The 19,732-nt window shown below is 44.5% G+C and overlaps 1 protein-coding gene across 12 annotated transcripts in view; it reads right to left on the bottom strand.

Moving 5' to 3' along the window:
- Window positions 1-16,152: 16,152 nt before the first annotated feature.
- Pum2 (pumilio RNA binding family member 2) overlaps window positions 16,153-19,732 on the bottom strand; it is an 89,021-nt gene continuing 85,441 nt past the window's right edge. For all 12 annotated transcript variants that reach the window (XM_048353363.1, XM_048353364.1, XM_048353369.1 and 9 more), the window contains 2 exons: window positions 19,415-19,607; window positions 16,153-18,017 (listed from right to left, as the gene is read on the bottom strand). In XM_048353363.1, the coding sequence (XP_048209320.1) occupies window positions 17,886-18,017; window positions 19,415-19,607 (325 nt within the window). In that variant the 3' untranslated portion in view covers window positions 16,153-17,885. The remainder of the gene's footprint in view (window positions 18,018-19,414; window positions 19,608-19,732) is intronic.

Below are 19,732 nucleotides of genomic sequence, written 5' to 3'. Positions count from 1 at the left end.
GAAGAGAGTTACACTTGAAATAGGAGAAAGAGTCAGGAAGATCTGTGGTCAGCAATGGGTGGCTGTTGTCTTACCTACTGATGGCCCAATAGTGTAAAAGAAAGACAGCCCCCCCCCCCTTATCTTCTGCCTTCTGCTCCTTCTCCCTCTCCCAGTCCCTCTCTCTCCCTTCTCTCCTCTCCTTGAATTGAGATCTTCATCTTCTCCTGCCCTTGGGCATTACAACTCCTGGTTCTTAGCTCTTTGAACTTTGAACTCACAGTATTGGTTTTCTCAGGCTCCAGCATACTGGAAAAAAGATAGTGGAACTTCTTCACCTCCATAGTCTCACGAACCAATTCCTGTCATAATTTATTCATTTATGTTTACATCCCATTAGTTCTGCTTCTCTGAAGAACCCTGACTAATACACAAATAGAACTGGGCTTGTCCAATGTGTGTTACATTTTGAAATGTGTCCATGTTGATACATGTAGCTCTGGCTCATTAATTTTAATTGCTATATAGCAACCCATTGCCTTATTGCATTATAAAAAGCCACCACTTATCTACAAGCATTTTGATGTTTCCAGTTGTTGTTGCCTTGTGTGTGTGTGTGTGTGTGTGTGTGTGTGTGTGTGTGTGTGTGTGCCAGTCCTGGGTCTTGAATCCAAGGCCTGGGTGCTTCTTGCTCAAGGCTAGTGCGCTACTGCTTGAGCCCCAAACCACTTCCAGCTCTTTTTGAGTAGTTTATTGAAGATAAAAGTCTCACGGACTTTTCTGGCTGGGTTGGCTTCAAACTGGGATCCTCAAATCTCAGTCTCCTGAGTGGCTAGGATTACAGATGTGAACCCCCAGTGCTGTAGGATGGGAACAAGAAGGGAAAAACTGGGAGAGGCCCAGGGAAGGGGTGACATTGTCCAAAAAGAAATGGCACAGGTAATCCTAGCTACCCAGGAGGCTGACATCTGAAGATCACAATTCAAAGCTAGCCTGGGCAGGAGAGTTCTTGAGACTCTTATCTCCAATTAACCACCAGAAATCTGTAAGTAGCTCTGTGGCTCAAAGAGCTAGAGCACTGGCCTTGAGGTGAAAAGCTTGGCGACAGTGCCTAGGCCCTGAGTTCAAGGCCCATGTCTAACAAAAGAAAAAGAAAGAAATGTGCTCTTTACCTTATGTAACTGTAAACCCTCTGAATATCACCTTTATAAGAACAATTCGAAAATGAAAAAATTATTCAGTTGTCTGTTTTTGTTTCCTGTGGTGCGAAGGTGGCCCAAGGTAGGCCAACATGTACTGAGCTATTCCATCAATTGTTTTATTTATCTCTTTTAGTGTAACTGTAAGTTTGTTTTTTTGAAGTGTCTGGAGGATTGTACATACAAACATCTTCAGCTTTCTTAGAAATTATTAGAAGCAATTTCTCTCTCTTTGTTTGGTCATGGAGTTTGAACTCAGGGCGTAGGTGCTGTCTCTGAAGTCTTTTGCTCAAGGCTAGCACTCTGCCACTTTGAGCCACAGTGTCACTAACAGTTTTCTGGTGGTTCATTGGAAAGAAGAGTGTCACAAACTTTCCTGCCCAGGCTGGCTTCAAATCATGAATTTCAGATCTCAGCCTCCTGAGATGCTAGGATTACAGGTGTGAGCCACCCGCACCCATCTGTAAGCAATTTCTTTAAGGAAATTGTCCTTCAAAAAGCTTCTAACAATGTATTCTTTCCCCCACCTGTTTGTTTTTTTTTAAACAATGTACACTCTCAATAGTCCCTACAACAGCTTCCATTTTTCTATATGCTCTCTAGGACTTGATTTTGCTGAACTTTTTGTTTTGGTTTGGTTTTTTGCCAGTCCTGGGCCTTGGACTCAGGGCCTGAGCACTGTCCCTGGCTTCTTCCCGCTCAAGGCTAGCACTCTGCCACTTGAGCCACCGCGCCCCTTCCGGCTTTTTCTATATATATATGGTGCTGAGGACTCAAACCCAGGGCTTCATGTATACGAAGCAAGCACTCTACCACTAGGCCATATTCCCAGACTTCTGGCTTTTTCTAAGTAGTTTATTGGAGTCTCACAGACTTTTCAGCCTGGGCTGGTTTTGAACTGTGATCCTTGGATCTCAGCCACCTGAGTGGCTAGGATTACAGGTGTGAGCCACCTGCACCGGCTCCATGAGACTCTTACGTCCAAATAACCACCAAAAATTGGGAAGTGGAGTTGTGGCTCAAGTGGTGGAGTGCTTAGTTAAAAAGCTTGGGGTCAATGCCCAGATCCTGAGTTCAAATCCCAGAACTAGTGTGTGTGTATGTGTGTGTGTGCACACGCACACACTAAAAGAAGACAAAAAGAAATGAGCTGGGTGTCAGTGTGTGCCTGTAATCCTAGCTACTCAGGAAGAGTTCAAAGCCAGCCTGGGAAGGAAAGTCTGTGAGACCCTTATCTCCAATTAACCACCACAAAAGCACAAGTGGTGCTGTGACTCAAAGTATTAGAGCACTATCCTTGAGCGAAAGAGCTCAGGGACAGCGCCCAAACCCCGAGTTCAAGCTCCATGACAGACAAAAAAGAAGAAGAAGGGGAGGAGGAGGAGGGAAGGGAGGGGGGGAGAGAGGGAGGAAAGAAGGAAATGAGAATATTTATGCACCTTTGGTGCAGGAAACCAGCATTATTCCGAGACTGCTCACTCAGATTTGTATGTGATGGGGAAAATACTTCCCCTCCCCCCCCCTTTTTAAGTTTAAGACTGTTATTTTTCATTTTCTGTCACTTTCCAGCAAATCAAATCCAAAAAGCAAAAACAAACAAACAAAAAGCCCCCCGCTCACCTCTGTCACGAGGAAGTGAAGGATCCCAGAGCTGTAGGGAAGAGGAGAGGCAGAGGGAGGGACCAGGCAGAGACAAAGATGCCACAGGAAGCCCCCTGGAGGCTGCCTCGCCCCTCTCCCAGGCCCGGTCCATGTGTTAGACTTTGGGTTTCCTTCAAGTTACCCAACTGTGCCCAAAAGAGCTGTAGGAAGGGAAGGGCTCTGCTTTGAGAGAGGCCTTTCCAGGGGCGTCTGTAAAGTCTGCACTGGCCTTGCTCCTACCACCCAAGCCCCGTGGGGGACTGTAGAGGAAACCCCTACCCTACCTCCTGACCACCCCGGGACTGCCCTCGAGCCCACTGGGAGACCTGTGGGCATGAAGGCACCGGGGAGCTTTGGTTTCTCCTGATGACTAACTAGGCTTGCTCTCCTAGCTTGAAAGCTGTGGAACCCATCATGTTTCTGTAGGTTGTTCATTTTCATATGTTTTCTTGTCTTGTGCTAGTCCTGAGGCTGGAACTCAAGTCCTGCGTACTGTCCCTTAGCTTATTTGCTCAAGCCTATCACTACCATTTGAGCCATAGCTCCACTTCTGGCTTTTTTGGTGGCTAACTGCAGAAAGGAGTCCCTCAAGGGCTTCTTACCGGGACTGGCTTCACACCGTGATCCTCAGATCGTGGCCTCCTGAGTAGCTAGGATCACAGACATGAGCTACCAGCAGCCAGCTCTACCTATTTATTTATAACATGTAGTTCCTCCTATATTACCTCTAATTCTTAGTGATTGGTGGTGGGGTGGAGGATAAAATGAATACAAGTTTTTGCAAGTACCTTTGGGCTTGGTGTCTACTTTCCCAAAAGTGGTCCCCTGATCCTGCCTTGTCCCACAGAGACCAGAAACCCGGGAACCCTAAGTTTCCTTGGAGGAGGGCGGCATGAAGCGCATTCAATTAATAGCTATGTTCAGAACTGCCACCTGGCCCAGCTCCAGGAGGTGCTTCCAGTGTGTTCCACACAGATGGCATCTCCCAGATCTATACCATGCCATTCTCCTGCCCCCAGCACCAGGCATGAATGGGGCCCTCGGTGTCGGACCACATACCCAAGTTGCAGGGAACTCCTGCAATCCAGGCTCAGGGCTGGCGGTGGGAGACCCAAGAGCGAAAACATAAGGTTCTCATTTTCTGGGAGTTCACAGTCTTGGGTGGGGGGGGGGGCAGATATAAACAATCCTTATAAAACAAAGAAGTGTGTACATTACTAGCCTGTGAACCGGCAGCTGGGAGGGAGGATGGTTTCCAAATGCAAGAACAAGTTTCCACAAGGCTTCATGGGTGAGGGTGGACCTGAGGGGCTGAGTGGGAGCCATTAGAACCTGACCTTGAAGAAAGAGGGTTTGGACACGATATTAGTTTCCTGTGGCTGCTGTAACAAATTAGTACGGATTTGGCGGCTTAAAATAACACATATTTATTCTCTCCCAGTTTTGGAAGCCAGAAATCCAGTCCATTTTACCCAGCTGCAATCAAACAGGCATCAGGCCAATGGTGGACCAGCGCTGCCACTCCCTGCTAGTAGCTGCATCGCTCGTTCATCACAAGGAGCCTCTTGAGCTGCCCTCAGAATGCCTGGTCCTCCGGATGTCAAAGGATCGCCCTTCACCATCCTCTTATACCAGCCTTAGTGAGCAGCTGGGTGCCAGTGGCTCACATCTGTCATCCTAGGTACTCAGAAGGTTGCAATCTGAGGATCAGAGTTTGAAACCAGGTAGGGCATGAAAGTCAGTGAGACTCTGATTTCAAATTAAACACCAAAAAAAAAAAAAAGGAGAGCCAGAAGTGAAGCTGTGGTTCGAGAGTATTAGTGAGCAGACTTCCGGAGTTGGTCAAGCACTTGCTGAGCATGCGCAAGGCCCTGCATTGTCTCTCCAGCACAGCCAAACAGTACATACATGACTAAAATACAGGCCATAGCATTTAAGACCAACCCAAGTAATCCAGGATAATTACTCCCATCTCAAAATGCTTAACTTGATCACACCTGCAAAGATATTTTATCCACCCCCACCCCTTGTCCTATAGCAACACACACAGGTTCCAGGAATTCAGATAGATCTTTTTCTTCTTTTTGGAGTGTGTGTGTGTGTGTGTGGGGGTGTCTCCCTATGTTGCCCAAGGTCTATGTCCTTGGATACCTAGTTTCCTTGTGTCACCACATGCAACAGATGTGTGTGTGTGTGTGTGTGTGTGTGTGTGTGTGTTTTACCTTTTAGAGTCCATTAAGCAACCTATGATACACCGATAGCACAGGCTCAGGCCATTCCTGCAGGAAACCTAACAGAACAAAGCAAGCAGGACAGCTTCAAGGCCTGGAAGGCGTCACCATGGCCAAGGCACAAGATGGCTGGTGAAAACCCATGAGCCTCGACCTTGCAGCGCAGTGGAGAGACGGGCTGGGGCTCCCATTTGGGGCAGAGCCTCTGCTTCTGTGCGGAGAACGGAGGGCACTGAGGGAGAAGCAGCCCGGAAGGCCGGGAAGACCACAGACGCCGACGGCAGCACGGGCGGTGGCTGCGTTGGCATCAGGGGCTGTCAGGAGGTGAAGCCCTGGGGGGGGGGGGGGGCGGCTGCGCCTGAGTCAGTGCGGGCGGTCCCAAGGGGACAGCTTTGTTGGAGGCCTGGATGGGAAGGTCTACTGGAGGCAGGTGTACCAGCCATTGCCACACCTTCTCAGGGACAGGCCCGTCACACGGAGCCACTTCCTGCCCCCCCCCCCCCATCAATGATCTGTTGTCTGAGCATCCCTGCTCTCTCTGACTCAGCCCCAGCCTCTGGTGGAAAGGGGCAGAGGCAGATGCTTTCAATCAAAGGAGAATGGGATCAGCAGGTCTCCTTCAGGTTTAAGGCAGCCGCTCTCCCCCCCCAACCCCCTCCCCCTGCATAGTCCTTCTACACACTGTGTGTATGTGGTGTGTGTGTCAGTTACTGGGGCTTCAACCCGGGACCTCACAGTCTTGCTTGGCGTTTTTGCTGGTGCTCTACCACTTGAGCCACATCTTCACTTCTGGCTTTTTGCTTCTTTATTGGAAAGTATCTCTTGAAAGCTGGGTGCTGGTGGCTCATACCTGCAATCCCAACTACTCAGAAGGCTGAGATCTGAGGATCATGGCTCGAAGCCAGCCTGGGCAGGAAAGTGTGTGAGACTCTTTTTTAATATGCATTTTATATTATTACTATTATTATTATTTTGCCACTGCTGGGGCTTGAACTCAAGGCCTGGGCATTGTCCCTGAGCTTCTTTTATGCAAGACTAGCACTCTACCACTTGACCCACAATGCTACTTCTGCCTTTTTCTGTTTATGTGGTTCTGAGGAATTGAACCCAGGGCTTCATGCATGCCAGGCAAGCACTCTACCACGAAGCCACATTCCCAGACATCTGTAAGACACTTATTGCCGATTAACCTGCAAAAAGCTAGAAGTAGAGCTGTGGCTCAAGGGATGACACAATAGCCTGAAGCAAAACAAAAACAAAAACAAAAAAACTCAGGTATAGGCTGAGAGTGTGGCCTAGGGGTAGAATGCTTGCCTAGCATGAATGGAGCCCTGGGTTCGATTCCTCAGTACCACATATATAGAAAAAGCCAGAAGTCGGGGCTGGGGATATGGCCTAGTGGCAAGAGTGCCTGCCTCATATACATGAGGCCCTGGGTTCAATTCCCCAGCACCACATATACAGAAAATGGCCAGAAGTGGCGCTGTGGCTCAAGTGGCAGAGTGCTAGCCTTGAGAAAAAGAAGCCAGGGACAGTGCTCAGGCCCTGAGTCCAAGCCCCAGGACTGGCAAAAAAAAAAAAAAAAAAAAAGAAAAAGCCAGAAGTGGCGCTGCGGCTCAAGTGGCAGAGTGCTAGCCTTGAGCAAAAAAGAAGCCAGGGACAGTGCTCAGGGCCTCAGTTTAAACCCTAGGACTGGCAAAACAAAACAAAACAACAACAACAACAAAAAACCTCAGGGACAGTCCCCAGGCCCAGAATTCAAATCCCAATATTGGTAGGCTACATTAGACCTAGAGAACCTTAGTGTTGAGAGGGGGGGAGGCAGGCAGTGACAAACACAAAGAGATTCTATATGGACTTACTACAAGGATCAAACTGGAAGTAGAGGTGAGGCTCAAGTGGTAGAATGCTAGTCTTGAGTGGAAAAAGCCAAATGAGAGCATAAGGCCCTGAGTTCAATCCCCAGTAGGGCAGAAAAAGAAAACCAAAATAAGTAACAAATGAATATATTAATGCTCTAAAAGATTCAAACAATACAGGGGTTATGGAAGACAAAACAAGTGTCATTCTTACCTCATCTTCCTCTGCCTACTGCAACTTTGATAGATAATTCAGATCTTTTCCTATGTATATGCACACATAAATGATATTTATACCAATTTGAAAGTGTATATGTGCTATGTATGTGTTTGAGTGTGCGCGCGCACACACACACACACACACACACACACACACACCCCAGTCCTGGGGACTGTCCTGCCCCAGCTGGTTTTTTTTTTTTATTTTTTGTGCCAGTAATAGGGCTTGAACTCAGGGCCTGGGTGCTGTCTCTGAGCTCTTTTTGCTCAAGGCTAGTACTCTACCACTTTGAGCTACAGCGCCACTTCTGGTTTTCTAGTGGTTAATTGGTGATAAGAGTCTCACAGCTGAGAGCCATGGCTCAAATGGTAGCGCACCAGCCAAGCAAATATGAAGCCTTGAGATCAAACCCCAATACTGAAAACAAAAAGTCTCACAGACTTTCTTTTGGGGCTGGCTTTGAACCACGATCCTCAGATCTCAGCCTCCTGAGTAGCTAGGATTACAAGTATGGACCATTGACACCCAGGTAGTTTTTGGTTTTACATTTTGAAGTGCATATTAATTGTTCAAAATGGGTTTCACTGTGACATTTTCACATATAGAGTAGTGTACTTCATTCCTCTTTATCCTTCCACTCATTTACCTGGTAGGACAGTTCTTAAAAGTGTACTGAGCTCTTACTCTGAGCCAGGTCCTGGGCTGTGGGGTGCCACCAGCAACGCCCGGCTAGGAAGTCAGCTGATGAAGGAGGCTGGGAGATGACTCAGTGTGAGTCCTAAGTTTGGGTGATTCAGAACCCCCAGCCCTGCCCTCAGGGGCACGGGGAGTTCAGGGAAGGCCTCCCGGAGGAGCTGGTGTCCCGGAAGACTCTAGAGGCCAAGTAGCACTTTGTCAGTCAGATGAGCAAGTGAAAGGATGGGCATGGGGCGGGGCTTGGCTGGGCGGGGCCACATGCGCACCTGGAGGAATCCCATTCACCAAGAGGTGGGGGTGGGGGGCTGGGGATGGAGTGGCAGCAGGTAGGGCTGATGGGACATTGGTACTGGATGATGTGGGATGGTAAAGGGCCTCAAACGCCAAGCTAAAGGCACATGATGGCCAGGCACTGGTGGCTCACACCTGTCCTCCTAGCTGATGAGGATCAGGAGGCTAAGACCTGAGGATCACAGGTCAAAGCCAAGCCAAGCGGGAAAGTCCACGAGACTCTCATCTCCAGTGAACCACCAGACAACCCAACGTGGTGCTGCGGCTCAAGTGGTAGAGCGGTAGCCTTGAGCTGAAGAGCTGAGTTCAAACTGGAAAAAAAGACAACAGGGGCTGGGAATGGGGCTTAGCAGGAGAGTGCTTGCCTTGCATGCATGAAGCCCTGCGTTCAATTCCTCAGCACCACATAGATAGATAAACGGCCAGAAGTGGCGCTGTGGCTCAAGTGGCAGAGTGCTATCCTTGAGCAAAAAGAAAGTCAGGGACAGTGATTAGGCAGAGAGAGAGAGAGAGAGAGAGAGAGAGAGAGAGAGAGAGAGAGAGAGAGAGAGAGAGAGAGAGAATCTGGTTATTACGCCAGGCAGACTTACAAGAGCCTGGAGGAGAGAACGTGATGACTCTGACTGGATGAAGTCTGAGCCAGGAACCTGGTCAGGGGTCAGGAACTCACACCTGACAATTTCCCACCAAGACCTACACTCTGCATCACCAAAGGTGACCCTCCCTCTCCCTTGTTCTCTCTTCTTCCCTCCTTTCCTTCCTTTACCCCCAACACAATTTCTCCCTTTCTCTTTTCTTTTTTTGCCATCTTGTTACCTAGATCATCCGTGAACCCCTGACTGTAGTGAATCAGTCCTCCTCCTTCCTGAACCTCCCAAGTGGCTGAGACTACAGACGGGAGACACCACACCGAGCTCATTTCTCCCATCCTGGCCCCTGGCACTGGGCTGATACATCGGGTGCTGGGATGGATGAGCCCATGTTGACACGCTGGTATCAGTCCTCAGGTTACACTAAGGCCACTCATGGTGTTGAATGTCCTGTGGGTTTTGATAGATGTATCATATTGAATAATTTCCTTGCCCAGTGCTCCACAGATTCATCCTTCCCTGCTCCCATTTCTTTTGTCCTTTTGCCAGTCCTGGGGCTTGAACTCAGGGCCGGGGCACAATCCCTGTGCTTCTTTTCCTCAAGGCTAGCACTCTACCACTTGAGCCACAGCGTCACTTCCAGCATTTTGTTTATGTGGTGCTGAGGAATCGAACCCAGGGCTTCATGTATGCGAGGCGAGCGCTCTACCACTAAGCCACATTCCAAGCCCCCCACTTATCTTTTTATTAACATCGATACTCCTGCTTTTTGCTCATCATTTTAGGGCTGGAATCTCTTCCTCTTTTCTGAGCTCAGCCTCGAGTAGGTAGGATTACAGACATGAACTCCAGTGCTGTTTCATCTCAAACACTTTTTTTGGTGCCAGTACGAAGGCTTGAACTTGGGGCCTCTCCTTGCTTGGCTTTTTCACTCAAAGCTGGTGTTCCACCCCTTGAGCCACATCTCTACTTCCAGCTTTTGGTTAATTGGTGATAAGAATCTCTCAGATTTGTCTGCCTGGGCTGGCTCTGAACCTTGTCACATCTCAGTTTCCTGAGTAGCCTGGCGGTCCGTATTTCCTATTTTGAAGTGCACAGTACTGTGCACATTCACACTGTGTGCAATGAATCTCCAGTACTTTTTTTTTTTTGTCTCTCGTGAGGCTTGGACTCTGGGCCTGGGTGCTGACCCTGAGCTCTTCAGCTCAAAGGTTAGCTAGCACTCTAGCACTTGAGCCACAGCACCACTTTGAGTTTTCTGGCGGTTAACTGGAGAGAGTCTTACGGACTTTCCCCTTCTGTGCTGGCTTTGAACTGCAATCCTCAGATCTCCACCTCCTGAGTAGCTGGGACTACAGGCATGAGTCACCAGTGCCCGGCTTCCCCAGTAACTCCATGCCCTTACATAGCAATTCCTTATTTCCTCCTTCCCCAGCTCTGGCAGCCGCCATTTTGTTTTCTCTATGAATTTGTCCACTTTAGACACCTCAGATAAATGGAATAACCAACAATCTGACTTTTCATGTTTGGCTTGTTTTATTTTAGTATAATGGTCCTGTGGTTCATTCACTTTGTAGCACATGTCCACATTTCCTTCCTTTAAAAGTTCATTAACATTCAGCGTTGGGATGTAGCTCAGTGCCAAAGTACTTGCATAGCAAGTGCAATGACTTGGGTTCAAGCCCAAGTTTCAAAAAAGACAAAAAAATAGTTAAAAGTTTATTAATATTACATTATGTGTATATATATGTAACCAAATGCACACACATATATTATACATACACATACCCACACACTACATTTGTCTTATCTGTTAATTTGTCTATGCACACTTGGGTTGTTTGTGTGGCAAATACTTGAGAGAAAAGTTTAAAGGAGAAAAGATTTATTTTAGTTTCAGTCCATGACTGGTCAACTCCATTGTTTTCAGGGCAATAGTGTTGCAGACATCATGGTGGAAGGGTGACAGAGGAAAGTTACTCATTGAATGGCAGCCAGGAAGCGCAGAGAAACACAGGAAGGGGGCCAGGCGTCCTGCATCCTTCCAAGAGCTGTGCGCTGGTGGCTCAAGCCCGTAACCCTAACTATTCAGAAGGTGGAGATAGATCCGAGGATGAAGGTCAAACCCAGCCTGGGCAGAAAAGTCTCCCATTAATTACCGAAAAGCCAGGAGTGGAGTTGTGGCTCTGGTGGCAGAGGGCCAGCCTTGAGTGAAAGAGCTAAGGACAGCACCTTGGTCCTTAGTTCAAGCCGCAGAACTAGCACAAATTTTTAAAAAAAGGTTCTTCTTAAGCCCATTCTGAAACTCTATTTGTCTAGAAAATTATTCATCTTTTATTGTACTATCTTTTTTGGACTGCTGAGCAATGACCCCATGACATCTAACACTACCATCAAGCCACATCCTAAACGGTGTTTGTGCACGTGCCCATGTATGTATGTATACACACACACATGTGGGTGTATGTATGTAGTACCATATATATATTTCTACATAAAAGTGGTTTTTTAAGCTAGAAGAAGAGGATTTTAAAAATTCAAAGCTGGGGCTGGGAATGTGGCCTAGTGGTAGAGTCCTCGCCTCACACCCACAAAGCCCTGGGTTCCATTTCTCAGTACCACATATTTAGAAAAAGTTGGAAGTGGCGCTGTGGCTCAAGTGGCAGAGTGCTAGCCTTGAGCAAAAAGAAGCCAGGGACAGTGCTCAGGCCCTGAGTTTAAGCCCCAGGACTGGCACACACACACACAAAACTAAACAAAAAACTCAAAGCTTTCAAAAAGGAGATTCTGTAAATTTCCATACATGCACAATCATAACTTCATCAAATTCACTCTCTTCCCTCATTAAAATTTTTTAACAAAAAAGTTCAAAGTTATACTTCCAGTAGCAGATGTATGTTTTTAAAATACAGGCTTTGTTATTAGACATGGTTCTGTTTCTAAGATGTATTTTTGGGCTCCCTTCGTAATTCTATTGCATTCTACTCAGAGAATTTGTCCTGTATGATCTCAGTCTTGTGGAATTTATTAGGCTTTTCATAATGGCCTAATAAACACACACACACACACACACACACACACACACACACACCACCTTGGACATTCCAAAACCAGCTGTAGCAGTAAGGAAGAATTGGGAGGTATAGGGAATTTTGCTTGTTTTTACTTTTTATGTTTTTTACTTTAATTCTGAGTGCTTATAATCCTAGCTACTTAAGAAGATCTGAAGATCAATGGTTCAAAGGCAGACAAGTGGGAGACTCTTAGCTCCAATGAACCACTAAAAAGCCAGAAATGAAGCTGTTGCTCAGGTAGTGGAGTGCCAGCCACGAGCAAAAAAAGCTAAGGGATAATGGCACAGTTCTTTTTCTTAAACCTACAGAGTTCGTTCTAATATGATATTTTGACTTTAAAATAGTTTTTTAGGGCTGGAAATGTGGCTTAGTGGAGAGAGCTTGCCTAGCATGAATGAAGCCCTGGTTCAATTCCTCAGCACCACATAAACAGAAAAGTGGCACCGTGGCTCAAGTGGTAGAGTGCTAGCCTTGAGCAAAAGAAGTTCAGGGACAGTGTCCAGGCCCTGAGTTCAAGCCTGGCAAAAAAAAAAAAAAAAAAAGTTTTTTAGGTACATGCTGGGCCAACACCTGAGCCCAACCATCAACTCAAATGTAGTCTTTTAAGAGTAATTTAGAACTGGGCACTAGTGGTACATGCCTGTCATCCCAGCTTCAGGAGGCGGAGACCTGAGGATCACAGTTCAAAGCCAGCTAGGCAGGAAAATCTCTTATCTCCAATTAACCACCAGAAAACTGAAAGTGCCGCTGTAGCTCAAGTGGAAGAGCACTATCCTTGAACAAAAGAGCTCAGGGACAGAGCCCAGACCAACCCCCCCCCCCAAACAACAACAACAACAACAACAACCCAGTAATAATAAAACGGATAATTTAGAGAACCTGGCAGTGTGGGCCTTTGGGCACAGCCTTTGAGAGCATCTTTACATGACAGCCCTAGGCTGAAATAGACTAAGGGCAGATACTTGGCCATTGGGTCAACCAGCAGGAATTAAAGGAAGAACATGGATTCCCAGCTGAGGGCAGCTGTGGTGAGAAGAGCGCAATGCAGCCTGCAGCAAACAGGGAGTGAGTGCTTGATCCCTTGATGGCTTAATGAGCAACCTGAAACTGGAGGCAGAGGGGAGCAAGAGCCGTGGAAGGGGCTCTGGGTCACCTAGCAGCTGCCCTTCAGCGTATCCTCCTGGGAAGGGGTTTGCAGAGAGGAAGCCGCAATCCTCCCCAAATGCTTCTCTCATCCTACTAGAGCTCAGACCAGAACCTGGATGGCAAGGGGTCTGGGAAGATGGGAGGGGCCCAGCTGGCAGTGGGAGCCCTGGTCACCGGAGCTTCACCTTACAAAAGGCCAGGTGTGCAGGGGCAGACCAGTGCCTGGGCTCTGGTTCACCCATCACTCTGGTGCCCCCCACAATTAACTTTCATCTGGTCATGAGCTATGTGCTGGGCACTCCCGGGGCCTTCCCTGGGTGCCTTCAGCACAGCTGCCCCCGTACCCAGCCTGCTTCTGCTGAAAACCACACATGATCTCAGGCAGCCTCTAACTTGCCCCAGAAGCCATAGATGGCCGTGTCCAGAAGGAATGGTTAGGCAACACTCTTGTCTTCTGACACCTGAACCCAAGGTGGATCCTGTGTCTGGAGACATGGTCCCTGCTGGCTTCTAGCCAACTTCCATGTCTCGATGGCATCTGATGTTCAAGTACCTGCTTGGGGGGAAGCTCCTGCCTTTTGAACTTTGTCGTTCAGGCAACGTCAATACGAACACTGTAACCACCAGAGCACCAGAAGTGGCACTGTGCCTCAAAGTGGTAGAGGAAAAGGAGCCCAGGGGCACTGCCCAGGCCTTGAGTTCAAGCCTCACGACAACCTCCTCCTCTCCTCCCACCAAACAAAAAACATTTTGAGGGTGGCACTTTAATAGAACTCGGCAAAACAATTTGCTCAAGACATACTACCCTTAGTAAGTAAGGCATAATCGTAGAATAAAGGGCTTCTGAGTAAACTAAAAAAAAAAAAAAAGTGACACACAGGACATGATTCTGACTATAGAACTGTTTAGGTGGATGAAAATGAAGGAAAAGGAAAAAGATGAATAATTTAAAAGCGTTGTACTTGCATGAACTTGGCAGGACTCTCAGTGAAAGTTGATCAGGCAAAGGGCTGGGGAAAGAACAGGGTTTTGTTTTTTCCTGGCGAAATGTAAGCATGCCTTGAGGAAAAATCCGGTGAAACTCCTTGGTACAATTAATACCCAAACCCCAAAAACCTAAAACAAGCTGTTGGGAAGTGGGCATTAGCAGGAAGGGGTAGAGGGTAAATGACCAATATGGACAAAGAAGGGAGACATCGAACATATTTCCTTGGGTGGAAAATGTCACACTCAAAACTTCCCAAACTTGCTCCTTGACCAATGTTGTTAAAAAAGCTGCCACGTTGTGAATAACATAAAAGAGCATTGAGACTGAGGTCCCTGCAGCTGGGGGAGGGCAGAGGTGGTGGTGTCCTTTGAGATTTCTAAATGAAATTAGAGATAATCCAAATTGGGAGAATCCTAGTTCAAGTTCAAACCAAGGGAGCAAAAGTGAAACCATACCCCAACCACCAAGAACCGGGTATGCAGGCATACACAGCATCCCAACTACAGGGAAACTAAATAGGATCTGTCCAGACGTGCCCAGGGAGAAATGTGAGGCCTTATCCCCGAAGTCAATGGAAACCAGGCTCAAGTGGTAACAGTACAGTACTTATCTCAAGTATCTGAGAGCAAAGCACTGCCCTCCCACCACCACCGATGGGTCAATGGAATTCCCATAGGCTGTGAAGGAAGTTTTAGCTATTTTTGGAATCACTTAATGTGAACCCAGGGCCCTAGAGCTAAGCTACACACATGTGCACAAGATTTGGAAGGAAGGTACATCTTAGTTTTGGGGGGAGGGGGGGCGGGGATTGACAGGCAGAGCTGCAGCTTGAATTCAGGGCCACATGCTCAGTTGGCTTGCTTGCTCAAGCTGGTGCTCTATCACTTACACTATCCTTCCAGACCACATTTTTCTGGTTAACTGGACACAGTCCTAAACTTTTCTGCCTGGAATGGCTTTAAACCTCAGTCTCAGGCCTACCGAGAAGCTGGGATCACAGATGAAAACTGCCAGTGTCTAGACATACTTCTATTGGTCTTTAAACAACACTGCCTCAAGTTCATATGGAAAAGAAGCACACCTGTCTGAATGAGGAGGTAGGTAATAAACTTGAATGGGAATCTCAATAATAATTCAGGCGTAGAGGGATACTTTATCTAGAGAAAAACACAAGACCAGGTTTATTTCATACAATGTTATTCACACATTTTTCATTTTCTAATTTATACATAATATACAAAGAAGTGAAGATAACATTTCATTTGAACCAATAAGAGGCAGGACTTAGACAAGCTGGTCCAGAAACAATCTATATCAAAAGGAGACGCTCAAGAGTAAAGCCTAAGTGGGAGTGCCCATATTTCTTTATTCTGAAAACATCAGAACTGATCAAAGTTCCATGCCAACATACTAAAAGGTGGAATTGAGGGTGGGCACAAAAAGTGGCAGACCATAAAATGTCTACAAGAACAAGTATTTCTCTAGAATATGCCGGTAAAGTAATAGGAGGGCTGCGTAGTTAGCACTAGAAAAGACCTCTAGGAGAGGGACTGGTTTCCAAATGGAACATTCTCTAGGACTTGTGATTTTCTAAAGTGGGAGTGGTAACTGCCCGTTGCCAACTGGAGGTAAAAGACAAAGGCAAACTAGGATAAGTGTACTTTTGTAGGACAGCTTTGATGCTGAAACCATGATACTGGGAACAAGTCTTAAGATGGGCCAAGATATTCTAAGTCCGGCAGTAGGAAGCAGGAAGCAGTGGAAGAGCAGTTCAGTGAGGGGAAAGGACAGGTGAGGGGTACTGCTACCAGGACAAGGACATGTAGATGAACCAGTGTGACTGAGAAAGACCGGTGACAGGTGTCGGAGTTTAATGGCCTCACCAGGGAATGTTGGGTTAAGAAAACTAGAATAACTCCACATAAAACATGAAAAGTATTCCCGGCACCTCAAACTTCATGCCATTATTTTAAGGTTCATGATATGAACAATTAATAAAACCACTATATTCCAATATTGTGCTCAGAAGATACCTTTTCTTCTGCAGACTTAAAAAAAATCCCTTCCAAGTTCAACTGACAGAGAGGGCATGTTCACTTTAGTTTTTTAGCACTAAACGTAAGTGGGCCAACATAATGTTTATACAAAATACTGGCTTCAACAAAAATACAAAGCACTTTCTTTATCTTCCAGAAACTGAATATACAAAGCAAGTTTTTTTTTTCCAAAATATTTTCATAGGCAAAGGATTAAAAACGATTTTAATTATACACATATGGTCACAATTTTGCCTTAAAAAGATTGTTGGGAAATGTACATAAGGCCGCTTGTAAATGTACATCATGTTACTGTTATAACGTCTTATGTCCAGAGGAAAAAAAAGTTATCATACAGATTTGCTCTTACTTGGGTGTAGGCTATTCAAAAATACAGTACTCTTCTGTACAAAGAAAAAAAAGTCACATCACATTTGATAAGATGAAAAAAGCATTGGCCTCCGTGGTTACCAAATATCTCAGTCCAATACTTTCTATTATGCACAATACCCTGACTTCAATTGAAAGTGACCCAATCCTAGCATGTCCATTATTAAGATTCAATGACTATGTTATAAAACAAAATGTTTCTCACAATAATAAAAAGAAAGCTGGTTCATACTTCTGAAACCATATAAAGATAAAAAATTTTTAAAAAATCACTTTTGATTTGGAGAAATAAATTTACATTATACAACACTATATTGCCAGGTCAAAGAGGCCAGGGACATAAATGTACACTAAAATGTAAATGTTTCCCAAAGAGATAAAACAAATTCCATTTACAGCATGGTTTACAAAATGTACACCTGTACAACCAAGGAAAGCATCACTACTAAATTAGCAAGGCTTTTATAATGAACATTGAAACAAGATTTGCTTTCAAAGTGTAAACTTACATCTAATACTACACACACAATGCATATATTTATAGGAAGCAAAAAAAGCTATCTGAATATGTAGTCATGCTTAAATGCTGAGCTATCAAACGCACTTTTCAGTGGCCCCTTTTCATCTCTAACTGGTTCCTAACTTTCGGTATCTACTATGAAAAAGCAAAATAAAGCTCAACACTTCCTCAACATGTAATTCTGTAAGGAAAAACAAAATACAAATTTCCACTTTTTCATCATAAACCAAATTGAAAAGTTAATACAAACTAACTTTTCATTTAGCCCACTTTATTGAACGGAAGTGTCACCATGATTTTGTTTTTTCTAACTCTCACAATTACATATTTAAGTATATACAATGCATCTGTACATCGCCAGCGACATTATAGGGCAGTATTTGTATTAAAACCACATCCACTGTAAATAATGTTCTTTATCTCAAATCATTTTTATCTTACTTGCTGAGTTTTTATTTGCATGATAGTTTGTGAATTACCAAAATACAACTTAACTTCTGTTTTAAAATATTAATAATATTTATGCAGTTGATTGTTAATCTGTTATAAAAGGATTCACGCAAAGGAAAAAAAATAAGGACTATAATTCTATATACATCTCTATAAACCTGTTGTGCTATGGGGTCATAGACCTACCAGACTGCAAGCCAGTTTATTAAAAGAATACTGTACTTTTTCCTTTAAAAACTATTTTTGTGACTTTACACGGTAAAAATTTACAAAATATGTGACAGCTTTTTTTTTTTTTTTGATACAGTTACATCATATACAGGCTTCTGTGCTTTGCCAGCAATCTAATCTGATAGGTCTCCATTCAGGGCTGAGTTTCATTTATAATTCACCACCCCACCCCCCAAATATACACAAGAACCTTAAAAAATTTACAAATGGATGAATAAAGTCAATAAATAGTTTTGCTTTAAAAAAAATTGAAGATTCATAGTTGAGTTGTGTTTTGATAATTCACACACACAAAAAAACCCTCCATTTTTTTTTCACATGGTTAAACCATCTTCTGTTTTCCTTTATAGCATTCCATTTGGTGGTCCTCCAATAGGCCCCAGATCTGGGCTATTTTTCAAATAATATTTTTCCAATTTGGCCAGTATATGCTTCCCATATGTATATTTGCGCAATGTAGTAATGTGAGGTCGAATCTGTAAAACAAACAATCTGCTTAGGCAATCTTAAGTTTCTTAATTCTCTACAAAGTACATTCAAATCTGGACAACTCAGAGGAATGGTTGCTTATTTAAAAGTTCAAACATGAAGCTATTTTCTTTTGAAAGCAATTCTGATTCACTCAATCTCTCTTTATGTATGCATTTAAATTTGTTCAATGAATTAACCAATCACTACTCTTTCCTCTGTGTTTGTGTATGCACCTGCACCAGTCTTGGGGCTTGAGTTTGGCCTAGATGCTGTGCCTAAGGCTAATTTTTTTTTGTTGAAGGCTAGTCCTTTCCTGGGTACTCTACCACTAGGCCATATTCGCAGCTCCCATTTTTTTTTTCTTTTGGCACCTGTCCTTGGGCTTGAACTCAGGGTCTGGGTTCTGTCTCTGAGCTTTATCTACTGAAGGCTAGTGGTAGCATTCTACCACTTGAACCACAGCTCCACTTTTAGCTTTTCTGGTGTTTAATTGGATAAGTCCCATGGACTTTTCTGCCTGGGTTGGCTTTGAGCCATGATCCTCAAATCTCAGTCTCTCAAGTACCTACAGGTGTGAGCCGCCAGTGTCCACTTACACAATGGAATTTTACTCATCCATTAGAAAGAATTTTGTACCATTTGTCAAAGAAATGAGAAGACCTAGAAAAATTATATCAATTTAAGTAACTCAGGCCCAGAGAGACAAAGGATTCTAAATATTTACCCTTATATGTGGAAGCTAGATTGAGCTTATAAACTTCTAAGTAAATACATTGGGAGGTATGTAAGTATATACAAATGTATTAACTGAAATACTGTGCCAAAGATGCAAGGTAGAACTCTAAATAGTGTAGTTCCTTAGAAAGGCAAACTTCAGCAAAACAAAACACTAGTAGGCAAGTACTCAAAGAAGAGATAGGGTGGGGCCAAGGGAAAATGGGTAGACAAAGGAAGAGAAGATGGGGAGAATGTAGTCAAGAATCTGATGTATATCCTATAAAATTAGGAACAGAAAAGAAAAGGTGGTTAGAGGAAGGATGGTTGGGAATGTTGAATGAGATGACTACTAATAAAGATATTGTATTCATAAACTGCTTTGTTAAATGGCAACTCTTGTACAAATACTTAAAGATAAAAAAACAAGTATTACTGTAATGGGAAAATTTTTATTATGCTCTAAAATTAATGTTAACCCATGTACAACAGCAAGATAAACTTAAAGATAGGGAGAGAAATAATAATGCTTAACCATATTTAAACAGATGAAAAGTGAACATGGTTTTAGGTTTAGAAACCTAATTTAAGAAAGAGACAAAGAAAATTGATAACATGAGAAAATCAACACCTATGAAGTGAAATGTGTAGTAAAAATGGGCTATGTAAGTGCTGTGAATAATCTTACCTTGTGCATGATTATCTTTCTCTGAGCAGGTTCAGCCATATCAATCATCTTCTGAACCACATAATTGGCATACTGATCCTTCATCATGGTGTATAAGGCACTGTGAGGACCATCATTCTGGCAGCAAACTTCATCAATCAGTAAAGCTCTCTCAGCACGGGAGGCATGAGTAACACATTTTTCTACTACATTGCTAAAAGTTAAAAGTGTATATAAAAAAACAAAAACAAAAACAAAAACAAACCACTTAGGTGCTGGTGCTTGAACTCAGGGCCCAGGTGCTGTCCCTGAGCTCTTTTTGCTCAAGGATAGTACTCT

Source organism: Perognathus longimembris, chromosome 8, assembly GCF_023159225.1.
Source record: "Perognathus longimembris pacificus isolate PPM17 chromosome 8, ASM2315922v1, whole genome shotgun sequence".
Classification (NCBI taxonomy): Eukaryota; Metazoa; Chordata; class Mammalia; order Rodentia; family Heteromyidae; genus Perognathus; species Perognathus longimembris.
The sequence above is the reverse complement of the archived record's forward strand: the minus strand, read 5'-3'. Positions and strand labels throughout refer to the sequence as shown.